This window comes from Ambystoma mexicanum, chromosome 1q, assembly GCF_040938575.1.
Source record: "Ambystoma mexicanum isolate Mex_15411 chromosome 1q, UKY_AmexF1_1, whole genome shotgun sequence".
Lineage (NCBI taxonomy): Eukaryota > Metazoa > Chordata > Amphibia > Caudata > Ambystomatidae > Ambystoma > Ambystoma mexicanum.
The window spans coordinates 1,372,135,141-1,372,153,984 of NC_090922.1; the positions used below are offsets into that span (position 1 = coordinate 1,372,135,141).

General features: G+C 45.5%; 1 protein-coding gene across 2 annotated transcripts in view; it reads right to left on the reverse strand.

The window, feature by feature from the left end:
- Nucleotides 1-16,149: 16,149 nt before the first annotated feature.
- The window catches only part of SLC5A9 (solute carrier family 5 member 9), a 702,002-nt gene continuing 699,307 nt past the window's right edge, over nucleotides 16,150-18,844 (reverse strand). For both annotated transcript variants that reach the window (XM_069642236.1, XM_069642237.1), the window contains exon 15: nucleotides 16,150-18,329. In XM_069642236.1, the coding sequence (XP_069498337.1) occupies nucleotides 18,121-18,329 (209 nt within the window). In that variant the 3' untranslated portion in view covers nucleotides 16,150-18,120. The remainder of the gene's footprint in view (nucleotides 18,330-18,844) is intronic.

The following is an 18,844-nucleotide window of genomic DNA, read 5'->3' on the forward strand; positions in this document are numbered from 1 at the left end:
GCCTAGAAGACTGATCTTTTGCTGAGTGTAAGTATTGCAAGTTCCGATGATCTGTTATTACTGTGATGGTGTGTTTTTCTCCTAGTAAGTAATGTCGCCATTCACACAGTGCGCTTTTGATTGCCAGGAGTTCTTTCTCAGAAATTGCATAGTTTAATTCTGCTGGGTAAAATTTCCTTGACCAAAAGGCAATGGGGTGAAGGCATCCAGTTTCAGGATTTTGTTGAGACAATACAGCCCCCATGGCAATGCTTGAAGCGTCCGTTTCCATGATGTACGGTAAATTGGGCTGTGGGTGTTGCAGAATTGGGGCTGAGGTGAATTTTTCCTTGAGAGCTCAGAAAGCTTCTTCCGCTGCTGGTGTCCTTTCGAACTTTCGGTGTTTGCGCAGCAAGGACATTATTGGATGTACAATATGTGAGAATCCTGGTATGAAGCGTCGATAAAAGTTTGCAAACCCTAGGAAACTCTACTCCCTTTACAGACGTGGGTGAGGACCAAGTGAGGATTGCCTCCACTTTTCTATTGTCCATCTTGATCCCCTGCGGTGTCAGTACATATCCCAGAAACTCCACCTCGGTGACGTGGAAGGAGCATTTTTCTAGCTTTGCGTACAGTTGGTTTTCACGCAGTTTGCGGAGTACAGCTCGCACGTGGGTTACGTGCTCTTGGTAAGAGGTGGAGTAGATCAGAATGTCATCGATGTAGACGACTGCGCAGACATCGAGGAGTTCCCGTAACACATCATTCATAAAATGCTGGAACGCAGCCGGGGCATTGCAAAGCCCAAAGGGCATGACCTGGTATTCGTACAAGCCATAGCGGGTACGGAACGCAGTCTTCCACTCGTCCCCTTTCTTCATGCGTACCAGGTGATATGCACCATGTATGTCTAGCTTGGTGAAAATCTTCGTTTGTCTCACCTGGTCTATGAGTACTGGTATCAGAGGTAACGGGTACTTATTTTTCATGGTGACTTGATTTAGGGCCCGGTAATCAATACACATTCTTAAGTCCCCCTCTTTCTTCGGTACGGAGAAGAGTGGGGAGACGGCTGGTGACTTAGATGGTCTAATGAAGCCATTGGCCAGGTATTGATCCAAGTAGGTCCGTAGATGAGTGTTTTCTTCCTCGGTTAATGCATAAATGCGGCTGCACGGTATTTGTGCCCCTAGTTGCAGGTCGATCTGGCAATTGTAAACTCGATGTGGTGGTAATGTATTAGCTTGCTCCTATGCAAACACATCCTGGAACTCCTGGTATTCCTCTGGTAAAGTGCCACCAAGCCTAAACCTGCTATCGTTTCCTGTGAAGCTAACAATAGGCTTCCTTTGATCCCTCTGATGTCGTAACAAGAGGCACATTCTGTGGAAGAGAGTAAGGTTCGAGCTTGCCAATTTATCTTTGGGTTGTGTGTCTCTAGCCACGGTATCCCAAGAATCAGCTGGAATTGGGGTGCAGCGATAAGGTCAAATCTAATACTTTCTCTGTGGCCATTTTGGCAGATTAAGGTGATGTGGAAGTATACTGTGTTACTGGTCCTGAAAGGATTGTGTGCCATCCACAGCTGTCACGCTTTCTGTGGTGTCCTTACAGTGGAATGCTAATCCCAAGGTCTTTGCAGTGTTTATGTCCAGGTAGTTCCCAATAGCTCCACTGTCTATGAAAGCCTTGAGGGCATGCATTCAGGTGGGCTGTGAAGGGTCTACCAAAACCACAGGAATACTGAAATGTGAGATCTGAGTGCTCCGTTCCTGGCTCGACAGACCGACCTCTACATCTGCCGGGCGTTGGAGTTGTCCGCTACCGCACCTGTGTCTTCCCCTGTGTTATCTAGTACCCCACTGTCTTCCGTGGGGGTTTAATCGTGCAGTTCCGGAGGAAGTGACCAGATTGGCTGCAATATAAGCAAAGTTTTTCCTGACGCCTCTGTTCCCTCTCCGCCCTGGTGAGTGGTCCCCTGAGAACACCCAATTGCATGGGCTCTGAGTGTATTTCTCAGGCCTGTCGATGAGACACTTCCTTTGGTCGGACATACACAGGTCTATGTCCTGATCTGGTTCGATCGGCCTTGCGATCCTGTAACCGGTGGTCTAGTTGCATAGTTAAGTTGATGTATTCACTGCAATCTTCGGGAGGATTAACTACTTGGGCCAAGACATCTTTTAATTCTCCTCTCAGTCCTCGATAAAATAACGTTATTCGTTTCTTCTCTGCCCAACCTGATTCGGATATTAAGCGATTGAATGTGGCGACATATGAGATAAGATCCTGACTACCCTGTCGCAGAGAGAGTAGCTCATCATCCAGGGCCTGACCTCGAGTCCGATGGGCAAATATTTTTTCCAGTTCACGCTGAAAACCTAGGTAATTTCTCAGTAAAGGGTTGTCCCTAAGCACTAACGGGACAGACCAGTCCGCTGTGTGCCCTCCTAAATAGAAGATGATAAAAGCTACTTTAGCTTGGTCGTTCAGAAAGGTGTCTGGTTTGCATATGAAATGTAGTCGGCATTGATTCATGAACACTCCAAATTTGTTGTGATCCCCATAGAAGCATTCCGGGGGTACTAAAGGGATGTTGCCTGGAAGCAATACCTGATCGGGTGTGGCTACAGGTGCCACGGTAGGCTGCCCTGTGGAACTCCACCTGGTAGGGTGCTAGACCAGCTTGGGTCTGTAATAGTTGTCTTGCCCAATCGTCTGTTTTGTCCCTGTTGACTACCAGTTCGCACCTTAAGGCATTTATCTCTGAGCAGGCTGCATGCACCTCGGCCAGTATTTCACCTAACAATAGGGAAAGCTGGTCTACCTCAGAGGTTTCCATCGCTCGGGCAGAGGTATGAGGCTGCTTCATTATCTGTCACACTCACCTGTGTCTCTGCAGGAGCGATGGACGAGCCTCCCTTGACCCTGAGTCTTCTCTTCCTGTGTTCCACCCAGAGGAACACCTGTCAAATACAAGGTGTACACTCAGACCTGAATTCACCCGATTCCCCTGGGCCCTTCCCTTCTCTTTACTGTGTACTGTGATGTCCCCGTATGGGTTTACCATGATCTTTAGTAGGGTGTGCACTCCATCCTGCATTTGCAGGGGCGTGATTCACTCATGTGATTGGTGCCAATGTCTGTAGGCTGAGTTCAAATGCCAAACGCTTTTTTGCCTTCACAGTGAGGCCAAGAGTTCAAGGCGCCAGTTTCTTCACTGGCTACAAAGTCCTTCCCACAAGTGAATGTTGCGCAGAGAATGTTGCATGTCCAAAATTGTCAGTATTGTCTTTGTTTGCCAGTATTTTTGTGGGTGAGTAGCGCTGCGTGTAGAAGCTATCTGCTGGTAGGTTTGCGCAGCGCCTTCAATTCGAGCGCACCTGGTAATGTCTCTCCCTTTCCCTTGCATGAGAAATTATGTGGTATTAGCGCCTCGAGTCCGGGTTCAGCGCTACTGGAGACTTGGTGGTTAGGTAAGTTTGCACGGAGGCTTTTGGTAAGTATGCACCACGTAGAGAGAGAGAGAGCGCAGTGAAATAAGTGTCCACATTATTGGAGCGAGCGCAACGAATAATGTCTCTTCTTTCTTACAGGGGTTTTTGCGCTCGTGCAACTAACCTGGATTCCAGCGTTGCAGGAAGATTCGGTGAGTATGCGCAGCGTTACTGATGTGCGTGTTTTAATGCTATTCTCTTTATTCTTACAGGTTCCGGTGTAGAAATCCCCTCTTGACTGGAGATAGCAGCGGCGTGGAGTAAGAACCAGGTAAGCTGAAGATGAATGATCCGGAGCGGTTAAGCAGAAGTAGGATGATCCGGAGCAGGTAAGCAGAAGCAGGATGATCCGGAGCGGGTAAGCAGAAGCAAGATGATCTGGAGCAGGTAAGCAGAAACAGGATGATCCAGAGCACGGCAAGTGTGTTGCTGATACAGCTCACAGTAAGCAACACGAAGCACTGGAAGAATATTGGGTGTGGCTTATATAGCCAGCCACACCCAAACACTAGAGAGCTCATGAGTTATCATGCACTTCCTGTTTGGCAACAGGAAGTGGTAACCAGGAAGTTACTACAAACACTAGGAAGGAATGAAAGGAGGGATTTGCTATGGGTTCTTTGTGTGCCTATGCCAGGCCTGCCAAGCCTCCACCCAGCTTGCCCCAACTACCTGCCTGATACCCATGACAGTTTGTACAACCTCCTTTTGTCTCGGTTAGCCATTCCTTTTGATAGAATAAGTGCTTTGACCAGGATGATACAGTTGTCAGAGGACAGGAAACGCCTGCAAGCAGTAATAAGTTTAGCTGTTCATGCCACTGAGGAGCCTTTGGCATTGACTTCTTTGGTTAGGGAGAGTGTCGAGTCAAGGTAGATCCCTAGCGTTTTGACCTCTTTTGCTACTTTAATGGTGATATGGTCAATGATGAAGGATTTGAATTGTCCAGAAAGTTTGTTGGAGCTGTGCTCATCCATTGCCCCCTTTCCCTTCTTACAATTCCCTGCTACCAATGCCCCACCCTCCCCCTCATTCACACCCTCCTGAACCTCTCTTACACATGTCTTCACACCACACACAAATTTTAACAACAATAACAATAAAAAACTACTTTTTCGTTCCAACCCCCCCTGTATATCGTGTGAGGAGATTGCAGGTCCACAAAGGGCCTCTACCACAACTACTTCTCATACTCGCTCACCCCTTACACTGGGTGGAGGGATCACAGGCCCACTAAATATACAGGTCCTCAATCTGCATCCTTTTTTCCTCGTTATACAGTGCTGTCTTCTTCCCATGTAAAATAGGAAAGGGTCCCATTACACCACAATCCACTAAATTATGATCAAACCAGCCTATATACAATGCCATGTGGTATTCCACACCTTCCACTCGCTCCACAGTCACTATGCTCACACCCTCCCTGACCCTGTCAAACACTCGCACTACCCTTCCTACCCGACCTGCCTTTCTTTGCAAAAGTTGCACTTATATCTACCTGCTCTCCCGAAATTCTCCATCACAATCCCATCAACGGCCTGCACAATCCTGGGACAGCATCCTGCTCCAAAGAACAGACAGGAATTCTGATAAAATGGCTCCTGTAAACCTCTCCAAGGTGCATGCAAGGGACTGACGTGAACCCTCTGGAAGTGCCACCAGGAATCCTCCAACCTCGCTGGGGAGTCTGGGATCATGTTAGGGTCACCAATTTGTAGAGTAACCTCTTGACAACCAGACTGAAAGAAAACAATCCTCTAGGGGAAAAGGCTTGGTGCACCTTCTGTGAGAAGAACAAGAGCCTTATTTTGTATACAAAAGGAAAAGAACTGACAGGGTATTATAAGTCCCCTGCCGTAGAGCTCTCTCTCTTCTTCAAAGCAACCAGCACATTATAACTGCAAAAATCATCATTCATGACATGTACATATACAGTATTCCCCCATGCTCATTGGCTACCATCTCTTTACATGATATTATTCACAAATAGATCCCTGGTTTATAGTTACATTTTCTCTGATTCCAACGCCTTCACATGTGGGTGACGATCTCTTAGATTTGAGTCACTGTAAAGTGATTGGCTAAGGTTCTGAAAACATTGCCCTGGGTCCTAATCACGTGATGTGCACCTCGCCTAAAACATGAGCTCAGCGGAGAACTTTGATGTCAGTCTGGTCCTTGCAAATAAATCATCCCTTTTCTCATCCCAGACACACAGGCACCCCCAACATACCTCCCCACCGTAATCTTCTAAACGTTGGCATTATTCTCTGCTCTCCCCGGTACAAATCACAGACTTTGTTGTCTTCTGCTCCCCCCCCATATAAGCTACCCCTCCCAAGGGGTATGTCTGGGTTTCCTGCAGGTCCCACTAATCAGTACAAAAAGTGAAGGATTTAGAGTTTTGCTCATGGGCATCTTGTAGTTCAAATGGGATGGCCATTCTCGGGGGTGCCACTATTGTCCTAAGTCTCTGCAGGTGTTTTGGCAACTCAAGACCTCTGCCCTCGTTCCCATGGGTTTGTCCTTCACAATCAGCCACAGCCCTTACTGATGGAGGGCCGCTCACATTCCTGTCTAATTATGCAAGTCTGTATGTGTGCTTTTGTGTTCCCTTCCTCACCAGGGATGGGGGGAAATATTCACCTACAAGGCCTTGTTCTGTGCGTCTGTGAGGATTCAGGCACACCACTTCATGTGTTGAACCGACTGAGTCACTTAGAAAGAGCCTGGCTGAAAGCAGGAAGTGGTGAGCACTTCAAAATGGATTTCTTGACATAACTTGAAAGTATGTATTGTGAGAAAGCAAAGGGTGTCTCACCCGCTAGTCCGCTGGGACATGTCATCCAGGTGGCCAGGACACGGCCATCGCTTTTGTATCCAGTTTCTGTGGTGGACCAGTGCGGGGGATCACCTGGGCGAGGGGTCTTCAGGGAGTGGAGGTGAGGCAGCTGATGGTGGGACGCGGTATTCCTCTCTTTTCCGTACCCATGATCCCTCCTATTTTTTAGGATTCTCTGATGTCCCAACCCCTGCCCCCGTTCCACACAAACCCTGGGCCTAGGAAGGGGTGACTGGGAGTAATAAAGCCAAATCTTATGCATTGCAACGGACATGTCCCGCTAATTGCGTCAGGCAAAGTCAGGCACTTGATACTAAGTGCAAACATCTGATACCAATTAGCTCTCCTCACATTGATAAAAGGCAGAACATAGAGACACACTCTGAGCAAGGTGGAACATGAGTGAGAGCAGAACTTCTGGGGGTAAGGCGTACCTACTGGAGCAGAGCAATGGATCGAGGGACGAGAGCCATGGATAGAGAAACCCAGGAGTTCCCTTCAGGAGGTTGTTGCCTCCAAAAAGCAGCGAAAGACACGTGGAGAAGGCCGAATCCCAAACAAGAAGGCCGCATTGTCTTCCAAGGATGCCTTCAAACCTCCTGGGTAAACAACAAAGTTGGGGAGGCGAGGCCAAGCCAGTGGTACTAACCCTGACTCGGAAACTGAAAGACAGTAAAGGAAAGAAAGAAACGCACACAGCCTGTGAGTTGGCAAGCGACGTGAGAGACCGGCGTGTGCTAAAGAAAGATTGAAGTTGCAACATTATGTCACACAAGTGAAGGCTACACGTATGTGGATGAGATGCAAAGAAAGGCAGACCTGTGAATGAACCTTGAAGTAATGATAGCTGTAAATTCAGCAGTACTGAGTAACAGAGTGGTTCGGTGAAAGGAAGTAGCCAACTTGAATGTCTCAGTGAAAGGGAAAAAGTTTATAGCGATAAACTGAATGAAATGTAAAAACGAGATGATTGAAATTGACACAGAGAAAAGGGGAGATTAAAAGGTGACAGTTTAACTTTGTTGCATAATACAGTGAACTACCCAGAAATTCTAAGTGGTCCTGTGGAGGTATGTATAAAAAAACAACCCACATTCGAAAGTCTTCGACAACAGTCCGAGCCCAACTGAGGGAGACCGAAGGTGTAATAAGTTAGGGGAAGGCAGAGCCTAAAGGAGGTGAATTTAGCTTGGAGAAGGGAACCCCTGCAAGTGTTTTGCTTTGTTGTAAGAGGTCAGAGCCTGACTGAGGGAGATAAACGTGAGCTTTTTGGAGAACTTTGGCTTTATGAGATCTGAAAATAACAACAGGGTCAATTGGGGCTTATTAAGCCGGGGTAGTAACTGCCTTCCCTAACCATAAGGGCATACTGGTACACAAAAAACGGTTCACTGGGGGAAAAAATGTGTCTGCTTGCAAGTCAAGGCACAACGAGAGGGATTGTTGTGATAATTTAAATGGTAGTCCTAACCATTGGACACAAGATAGGGAGATGTTCTGGCCCTATGGTGAGACCCCAAACTGTACCAGGAGTGGAAAAGAGAGGGGTTGTAATGGGTTGTCTGACCACAGACAGCAGTAGGTATAGTGCCTGTCTGGGAGGGAGAAAGGAAGGAACTAATATCAGCTCTATGCATGCGGTATCTTTGTACCGCATGTGGTGTTGTCACCAACCGCCTAATAAATGACAGTATAGTCGATGAGTACGTGAGGGGGATTAGATCTCATAGTCATACACCAAGCAACTTTGGTTAACATGTGCAGATTGGAGACATTGGGATTTTTTCCTTATGATTTATTCACCCTGGTGGCTAAAAACTCTTTGCATATGGGTGGTTGCCCGAAATGTAGGATCAGATATATGAAGTTTTTTCTTCTAAAAAATAACGCACAGTCCCACTGGCTATGGGGTGTGCTTGGAAGCCTATGCTTTCTGGGTTTTGAGTTCGATTTTGTGCGGTACCCCCTGTTGGTCTTGGGCATATCGTGTGGTGTTGTGGTGGAGCCACAACAGGTCTGGTCGACCGGTTTCGATGGTTTTTCAGTGATTATGGACCATCTTCTTCAGGACACACTCAATCTTCATGTGATAATCAATAATGTCTGTCCTCGTAGTAGGGCAGCGATGGAAGGCTGCATGGGATCCTGGAGTAGGAGACACAAAGAACATTGCAAAGGGGGCATGAGTAAACCTCTAATTGCAATGTTGCAGAGTGGTGCATCTAGGAACTAGCTCAGAATCCTGTTACATAGCTATTGAGTGCTATCTGGAGAGGCATGTGTTCACTTAATGGGTTACAGCATTGCCACTTAAATGGTGGCTAATACATAGACAAATAACCCCCACACAGTGGGGGGAAGAGAAAGACAGAGGGGAGGGGAGGGGGAAGAAGAGGGCAAACAAACAAGCAAAAAGTGGAGGAAGGGGGGGGTGAAAAGAGAAAAGAGGAGCAGACCTTAAATGGCAGAACCTTTAGATGAGCAGGTTTTTGGCAAAAGATTTAGAGGCTAGGCCGTGTGAGAGGGCGTGATAAATGGATGTGCTCAAAGAGCAAAGAAAAACGCTGTGGGCAGTGCCAACCTAGGTCGAAATGCAGAAAATCCAGGAGAGCCGCAAGCAGGCGGTGAAAAGGCACGCTCTACAGGTTCGTGTCTGTTAGGAAAGAGGGGCAGCATGTTGTATAGCTGGCTGTGCCTACTAGGATAAAAAAAGTGGTGTATGAAAAAGCACAAACCTCAGTGACTGGGGCAGACGCAACCGCTGCAGCCTGCTCGATCTGAATGCTGGTAGTGTTGTGAGCAGCCGCAGCGGTTGTTGTAGATCCGTGTGTGATGCGCTGGAGGGGGCATGGCTAAGCCCTGTCATTGGCGCGCGGGCCAATCAGGTGAAGCCACCTCGAGGTTGTGGGGCCGGTGCTGCACCAATCGGTGCGGGCTCAGACGTGGATGTATGTGTGCCTCAGGGCCTGCACGAGAACTGGAGCTGGGAGAGGGAGGCAGGAGCGGGGGGGGTGTTTGTGCAGGTGAGTGCGCAAAAGTGTGTGGAGTGCTAAGGCCATGCATAAGGCCAACAGGGATTGGAAAAGGGTGACGGTGGAATAGACCCCTCCGGTTGTGGAAAGCATGAGGCAGAGGTGCTGCTTGGAAAACGGCCAGCCAGGTGGCATGCAGGAGGGTTTCTGCCACGCTGTATGCTGGAATCTGGCTGCAAAAAAGGGCTAAGGTGGATCTGGATAATGACAGCCCATAAAGAAAGAGAAGGGAAAAAGAGTGAAATGCAAGCAGATGCAGGAAGCTAGAAGTGTGCTAAGGGGAAACACAGACCCTGGAGTTGGTGTGAGAGGGAAGGAGGTAAAAAGAAAAAGGAAAAAAAGGGAAAAGGGAAAAAGAAAAGAGAAAAATGAAGAAAAAAAGAGGGGGAAAACAAAAAGAAAAGAAAAACATAGAATACAGAGAACAATTGTGTGCAGATTACACAATAGAAAAAAGAAGCAAAACAAACAAATGGCACATCTTCTACTGCTGAGTGTATTGGACAGGTCCATAGGGCAGGTGGCAGTTTAGAAAAATGTTGAGTTTACATGTTGTAAAACAGCAAGCTCCTGCCACTTCATTGCTTCGTTCAAGCCTTTCTTGCACATGTCTAGGCGAAAAATCCACTTTTGTTCTTGGGTGAAGAAGATTGCATGGTAGTTTCCTCCTCGTTTCGGGCACTTGATCTTTTCCAGGATGGTCCATTGGAAAGACTCAGCTGTATGACCTTCTGCCATGGGGGACCATGGGTGCTGACAGTTTTTTGGTTCGAATACATAATAATAATAATTAATAATGAACATGATCTGTGTTCGATCATTTGTTTCTTCACTTCTCGGGCAGTCATCCCAATATAGCGCAGGTTGCACAGACAAGTGATCATATACACCACTCCTTTGGTATTGCAATTTGTGAAGAGTTTCTGAACCCATGGAGTCGTCCATCCAATGTCCACAGTGGTGCTGTGAGCTGTCTGTCTGCACATGGAGCAAAGCCCACAGGGACTGTGGCCCACGGGGTAGGTCTGGTTCCATAAAGTGATCTGTATTTCTGATGTGGTGTCTGCATCTGGGTGCACTGTGTTGACCAGTGGGTCCCTCAGGTTACGTCTTCTTTTGAGTGCAAATCGTGGTGGAGGTATGGCAGATGTACCAGTGTTAAGATTGGGCCATAAGGACTTAATCTCCTTCTTTATTTTGTTGAGTAGTGGAGAGTAACTTAGTACTGCCGTGATGGTTTTGTCCTCTGTTTTCTTTTGATGTTGCTCGAGGGTGCACGGGCGTGGGATGTGTCTGGCCCTTCTGTAGGTATTGTGGACAATCCTCTGTGGGTAGCCACGCTGGACAAATAGGTTTTTGAGGATTTTTGCCTGGGCAGTATAGTCGTCTGTCCTGCTGCAGAGGCGTCGATAGCGCAAACATTGTCCAAACGGTAGGTTATCTTTGAGGGATTGTGGATGGTAACTTGTGTATGTCAGTAATTAATTCTTGTCGGTGTCTTTGCGGTAAAGGTTGGATATTAGCCTGCCTTCTGATGCCATGATTGCTAGGTCGAGGAAATGGGTTTGTCTTCTGTCTTTTTCCATGGTAAAATGCAGGTGGATGTTTCGTGCATTGATCCATTCATGGAATGCCAAGAGTTCTTTGTTGGTGCCTCTGAAGATGACAAAGATGTCATCTATGTAGCGACGCCAGATGAGCAATTTGTCACAAAATGGGTTGGTTGGTGGATATATGTGCTGGAGCTCAAAGGAGTTCACATACAGATTGGCAAGTCTGGGTGAGAAGGTAGCACCCATAGCGTTGCCAGAATCCTGTTGATAGAACTGATCATTGAACATGACATAGTTATTTGTGAGGGCTATCTCGGCCAAAGAGGATATGAAAGTGGATGGTACCTCCTGCAGCTCGATTCCTGAATCTAGGAGATCTTTGAACATCATAAGAATTTCTTGTTGCGGGAATCAGACAGAGGGGGACCGGAGTGAACTCTTTTGATGAACTATATTCTGGAAATTGGGAAGTAAGACTTCCGGAAGTGGTGCGCAAGTGGTGTTGATGGTGGAAAACACTGCACTGCCATTTGGACTCTTGGGGCTCCTTGGAAGTATTCCCCCATTCTGCTAAAAATAGTACAAGCTATGGATTTGGCCAGTAGGCTCTTGGCCCTTTAAGGACTGCTGGAGGAGAAGCTGCCTGCTGCCTCCAGCCCGTGTCAGCACTTTTAAGCACCTACTTCCGCGTCAGCAGAGCAGAAGTGGTGCACAAGTGGTGTTGATGGTGGAGAACGCTGTGCTGCCATTTGGACTCTTGGGGTTCGCTGGAAGTATTGTCCCACTCTGCTAAAAATCGTAAGGGTTGTGGATTTGGCCAGTAGGCTCTTGGCCCTTTAAAGACTTATGGAGGTGGAGCGGCCTGCTGCCTCCAGCCAGTGTCAGCATTCTTAAGCACCTACTTCTGCGTCAGTAGAGCGGAAGTGGTGCGCAAGTGGTGTTGATGGTGGAGAATGCTCTGCTGCCATTTGGACTCTTGGGGCTCTCTGGAAGTATTGCCTTGCTCTGCTAAAAGTCGTACAATTGTGGATTTGGCCAGTAGGCTCTTAGCCCTTTAAGGATTGCTGGAGGAGAACCTGCCTGCTGCCTCTAGCCCGTGTCAGCACTCTTAAGCACCTACTTCTGCATCAGCGGAGCGGAAGTGGTGCGCAAGTGGTATTGACGGTGGAGAAGGCTGCACTGCCATTTGGACTCTTGGGGCTTGCTGGAAGTATTGCCCCACTCTGCTAAAAATTGTATGAGCGTGGATTTGGCCAGTAGGCTCTTCGCCCTTTAAGGATTGCTGGAGGAGGAGCTGCATGCTGCCTCCAGCCAGTGTCAGCACTCTTAAGCACCTACTACCACGTCAGCAGAGCGGAAGTGGTGCGCAAGTGGTGTTGACGGGGGAGAACGCTGCGTTGCCATTTGGACTTTTGAGGCTCGCTGGAAGTATTGCCCCACTCTGCTAAAAATCGTATGAGTTGAGGATTTGGCCAGTAGGCTCTTGGCCCTTTAAGGACTGCTGGATGAGGAGCTGCCTGCTGTCTCCAGCCTGTGTCAGCACTCTTAAGCACCTACTTCTGCATCAGCTGAGTGGAAGTGGTGTTGCCGGTGTTGCCAGGTGGTGCCTGGTGAGTAAGATATCCCCCGGAACTGGAAGCGTCTATGCCATTTTTTTTCTGACTTGAGGAGCTGCACGATGACGAAAATGAGACGCCCAGCGGGAGACCAGACGGAAGTTGGAAGTGAGCCAGGAATTAAAACAAGAAACCAGGTGAGACATATATATATATTGGCGGCACCGCCTGCAGTCTATTCACTACATATAGCCACCCTTCATGATTACTTAGACTACTTGCGTTGCAGCATCTGTACAGTTATAAAGCGACTTATATTTTCTTCAGTGTTCATCGCATGTAAAATCTTCATTTTGCACATGAAAGGTCACTCCATTCTTTATTTCGTCATCAGTTTCCATAAGGTCTATGCATTCTCTTCTCTGATCATCCTTCTCAGTGTGTCACTCTCATTTCTTGTGACATTACCAACCTCTTGTGCTCACTGATCCACACTTCTTCAGGGTTCTCTCTCAGGAGACCATCATCTCTCTGCGGGTACATTTTATAGGGCTTTCTCAATGGTTACCTTGTTTCGAAGATCTTTTGCGGTATTGGTATCATTATCGGCGTTGTGCATGTCACAATTTCTGGCTTCCAACATATAGGTAGAATAGGGACGGAACTCCTGGTGGAGGCAGTCGGCTCCTCCTCTACATTTTTACTCCCCATTTTTTTCATTTTTTCGGAGTATTTGCCTATTTTTTTAAAGAACAAAAGAGTTAGCTACACCCCTTATCTGTAGAGCTGGCTGAATCCCTTAGGAAAAAATGTATGATTCGCTACGCAGATTACGCTTCACGTTAAGGCAGCGGGGGCCTTTGTTAGAAATCTGGAGAGTCAGGGCTTCATAATGCCATGTGCAAGTGTGACACTGTCCTGGCATGAGCCACATGTACAGAAATGTCACTCATTTAGCAGCTTCAGAAGGGAAGGCTATTGTTGTTTCAGTCACTCTCTGGGGTTATTAAACATTCTGGAAGTCACACAAATTCTTCAAGTGGATTGTGCTGTGTCCAGCCAGTAGGTGGTGGGTATATTCTGGCCACTCATGTTTTGGAGGGACAACCGGGTCCTGTGAACTCTTCAAGTTCTTTTCCTCTTACTGGCGCTGCTGCTCTGCCACCTACTGGGGTGGCTACTAAGCAGGATGATGGAGAAGCTGCCAGGGTGTTTTGCTGAGCTCTCCTCTGATCATCCAACAGGACAACTGCAATCAGCATTTGGATGTGCCTTAGTGCAATTCAAAAGCCTGCTGTTCCCTTAATTGGGCTGTTTTAGTGTATGTATCATTTTTGTTTATTGTGTGGTAGGCACACCCTGAATTGTAGCAAGTATTAGATGGTGCTAATTTCAGGAGGTGTTTTCAGTTGTTGTGATAGTTTTTGTAGGGCTATAATGCCTCCCACCCCAATGTGTTCCTTGTTAGAGGAGGTTCTGAATGCAGGTGGGCTTTTGAGTCCATGTATTTATTTATTTAATTACTTATACCATGCCACATGCCCGTGGGCCTCAGGGCGTGAGGTGGTGATTTCCACCCGCATCATGACATTCACATGGAGATTGTACATGCATACTATCCGACAAGTCAGCTTGTGATGCTCACAGATTTTCCACAATGATAAGCCATGTGTTTTTTCTGACAGCATGTATGACCAAATGTGTGTATGCGGATTCTCGTTGTGCTTATTACGTGTGTATGGGAATGGCCAGCTGCTGGCAAAGCAGGCGTATACTAGGTTTTTGTGTATATTACCAGTTTACAGCTAACTTCAGAATTATCCTCATAGTGGTGAAAGGTGGTGGTTAAATATTTTCTAGCTTCCCTTCAGGAAATACGGCAAGAAGGTAAAAACACCAGCGTGTTCCCAAAAAAAAGACAAAGAAAAAAACCTGAAATAAATAAAGAGAAAAAATAAGAAATAAGCTGACCCTAGCATCCATTCTTCTCTTTAGAAAGCGGAAAGCCGCTTAGAACCCATATTTTAATGTAGAAGAAAAACAGAAAGTAATTGCTTGTGGAAGAGGGGGACATTGCCATTGCATTTCTTGAAAGGCAGGAACAGCAAATAGTCCTATTTGCAGGGAAATAACTTTCATTTAAGTTGACTAATGGAGATTGATCCTCCTTAAAATGTAATGGCCCTCATTACAAGTCAGGCGTTAAGGGTTTAACGGCGCCGTCGGCGCCGTTAACCCTTAACGCCTGATTCACACTTTAACGCCTGCTTTTTGCAGCCGTTAAAGTTCAAGGCGCTAAGCGACCTTGGTGCTAATTACGGCACCGTAATTTACGGTGCCGTAATTAGCGCCTTCCCCATCCCCATTATGCCCTATGGGGCAAAAATGGGAATGGGGAAGGGCAAATGGTGAATGGGGAATTACCGCCCCACTCACCTTGGAATGGGGCGGTAATTCCGCCATCCACCATGGCGGAATCCGGCATGGACCATGGTGCTAATAGCACCATGGTCCACCACCTGACTTGTAATGAGGGCCAATGACTTACTTCCATGGGTTGCAAAGAAGAGAAATCCGTGAAAAACAACTCAAAATGAAGCCCGAGGCACGGAAGTGTACTACTCAGTACGTCATCAGGTCTGATGATTTTCTGGTGCAGTTTAGGGGCCATTGCTCAACCCTCCAAATCATGAATGGTCTCAACATATCAGGGATCTTTTAACCAACAATCCGAGATGTGAATGATATCTGGTTCTTCTCATTCAAGAAGGTAGCAGTTCCTTAGCTTTCACACAGAGACGTGGACCCAGTTGTTTTGCAGAACAACTGAATCAACAGCAACAAGCAAACTACTCCCACAGCCTGCAACAATCATGCTCTATCTGCAAAGCATGTCAACCTTCTGAGATGGCTGCTTTGCATAAAATCGAAGGGCATTTTGGGAACATAAGCATGACAGCAGCTCTATATATTTGACACACATCTGTCTGCGTTCAAAGGGTTATGTGTTTGAACCACCAAGTACATAATGTGCATTGGGCTTGTTGCTCATTTCATTATTCACAAGACTCACGCTAACATTAACGTGTTTGTAACTCATAAACATCAATACTCATTCTCTCATCCTCAGAATTTGGATGTGAAGATAAAACATGTCTGTGCTATGTGCCATTTTATTGGGTTTGGAGGGCTATCCTGCATCGTCATTCCAGAGGTATAATTTCCCTTTTCATATGAGGAGTGGGTATGGGTTTCAGGGTAAGGGCGGTTTTTTCAAGCCTGGTTCCCAATGCACAGCCATCCTTAAAGAACTGCATATATTTATAGAATCAACATGTTTGCACACTGCTTGGGTCATCTATATGTTTCACTATTAATTCTAACGTGTGTCAATACATGATCATAAACCATTTAATAGTTTTTGACGTTTTACAATGACAAATTCTAAATAACATTTTGTTCCTTGACCTGATTTATTGCATCAATATCCTTTGTAAACAGAACCTCAGTCCTCAAGTCAACATGCCATCATCCTTATAGTGAACAGTAATTATTATTTGCAAATAATTAATCATAACAGGGACTGTATGCGTACAACTGCCACTTCCTGCAGACATTTTCTCCCCTGGACACCTGATATATATTCTCCCGTTCACTCACGGGGGTGGTGCAATAAGACCAGTCCTGGAAGTTTACAAAGCGCAAGGCAAAACTGGTTCACTTTATTGTGCCGAAACTTTGGGTGAAAACTATAAACAAATTGAAAACAAGTTTGTAAAAAGTATGTTGCTATTTCCTCAAGTAGCCCCACCAGCTTTGGTCCTCATAGAGTGTAACCTGTTCCTCTTGGAAGAGGAGTTCCCTATGAGCCCAGTTTTCCATTGGCTTATAATCTGGGGGAACCCAGCATTGAGTACATTCTGTGAGGCCTTCTCCCAGGGGATGGAGTTAGATAGGGCAAGGTGCCTCCCGTGGTTTACCCATATTAAGAATTCTCTGAGGGCCATAGAGCTTACATGCTATTGGCTGAACCCATCTTTGATTACTACTTCCACAAAATTAGAGTTGACTGAAGCCTGGTTAAGTTGGGGTCACACAAAGTGAAAAGAGGATGCATGTCTATGTATAGGGGTTCTGAATATCCAGCTTTTAAACAGAGCACGGGGTAGGAATCCTATTTGGATATAATTGCTCCAAATTAGGCTAGGGCCTTGTATATTGAATTTAGACTTGATTACAAGTAAATGGAAAGGGTTTACAGGCAGCAACTGCCTACTATGTGATGTATGTACAGAAAATATTATTCTGTTTTTATGTAAAGGTTTGAAGGACCTAAGGATAAAATACCTCAAACCATTGCTTGTTTTGCACAATGTACGCACTTCAAGTGTTGCCAATCAATAGGTAAGAAAATCGGATAATTTGGGAACAGTTTACTTTGTCGCCAAACATATCAATCGTGCCTGACTAAGGAAATGCACTGACAACACTTTAGAATTAATTGAACCCGGATGGTTAGGGTTTGCTGTTAGAAATTTTAGAGGTTTATTCTAAAATTGGTACATTTATCTTATTGTCCAATTTGCCTGTATAATGATATGAGGACATTTTATGCTAGCTAGGTACAATTTCGAAAATAAAAATAAAGCAGCAGATCACAGTTTTCTATTATTTAAGAGGATTATGAACTGTTGATCTTATATGTTTTTAGCTTTTTAGTCTAATGTCAAATCTTGTAGCAATGAGTAGAGGAATTTAATTTGTTGAATTTAAATTGTAGAATTTTGATTTATTTTAAAATAATGTTTGGTAATTATTGTGTTTTCTTGATGATTTTATAGTCGAATAAAGGATTGTTCATCATCAAAAAGGGATATCCTTCTTCGATCTTTGATATTCTTGCATGTGATTTAGGACTTGTAAAGAGCCACAGTTGCAACCTCTATGGTTTTCCAATCAGCCCCTATGCCCACAAGACTTTCAGACATTCTGTGAAGGAGGAATTGATGTCAGGAGCATCATCTAGTGGTCCCCAGGGTTTGCATCCGGGAATCAGTTATCCCCCCCTTAACCCCTTCACATCAGCCTTCATTCTGACTCTATGAAATGTTAAGGTTCATTGTTCCTTTTAGAATTATGTAGCATTTATACCCACTTGCTTTGATTTCATCAAGGTCAAAGGCTGTGTGGTGTAACTTATTGTGATGGCATCTGGATCAAAGGTCATGTTAATCCAATTCCTTGCAATGTCATCGGGGAAAACTCATGTCAGGGGAAGGCCAATGAGCCTGTGACGCTGCCTCCACTTTGTTAAAAAGAGGCAGGTGGTGATATTTTGTTCGGAAAACGTTTCCATGCACTTTTAGGCCCTTAATAGATCAGGCGAAGCTTTACTTTTCTTTACAGAAGTGTAACAAAAAAGACAAGCTCACTAATTAAAGGTGCATGCAGAAACATTTTTGCCAGGTATTTATGTTACACCATGTTACACCAGTAGATACACCACCGTGGATCAGAGAAATGGAACAACGACACGATGATGGAAAATAAGGCCTGTTTTGAGAGACGTTAGTCCAATAAGGATTTTGGGTAAATTGTGAACAATACTATTTCTACATAGTCTAGGTGCAGGTAGTTGCAAGGATACATTGCCTGTTATCATCCAAAATACCCCCATAGAAAAACATTAACTGTGAGTAGAACTATGGCATTGATGTTGCAGAAAGTCCTCCAGAATGGATTTTCCTTGATGCTGGTGAGCTTCTTCTCAAGTGCCACCTTCTCTTCTTTAGTGAGTTTGACAGTGGGGCTCGTGGACAGGCCACACATCCAGAAGTAGGCTTTCTTCCACCAAGGATACAACGCACCTGGGAAAAACATGGAAGTCCAAGATTTAAAATGCAAACGAAACCATGGACTGCTGTTCAATCAAGTTTAAATACTAGTCATATTAATATTTAGTACCAAATGAGTTTTGTTACCAAGCAGGTATTTCCTAAAAAGATAGTATAGCCATTTTTTTCATACATTTGATGTTTTGATGTACAAAACACATCGCATGACCATGATGGGTTCTGCTGAAAGGATTGGTCTAACAGGTATTTCACTAAAAATATCTTGTCATAACAGCTGGTCTTTCTTCTACCGGATTATAATGTTCTTGTCTGAAATTGAGACTGCTGGATCCCCCTAGAATTATTTCTACTTTCTATTTAGTGCCAGCGATGAGAAGCTTTTCTAAGAGAGCGATACACACAGTTCTATGCTCTTTCTATTCCTTTCATGTATATATCTTTAATTCCTTAGCAGTTCATAATGTGAGAGAATATTCCATCATTTTGTCGAGTTACCACCAAAATAATGTATGTTGTTATCATATATT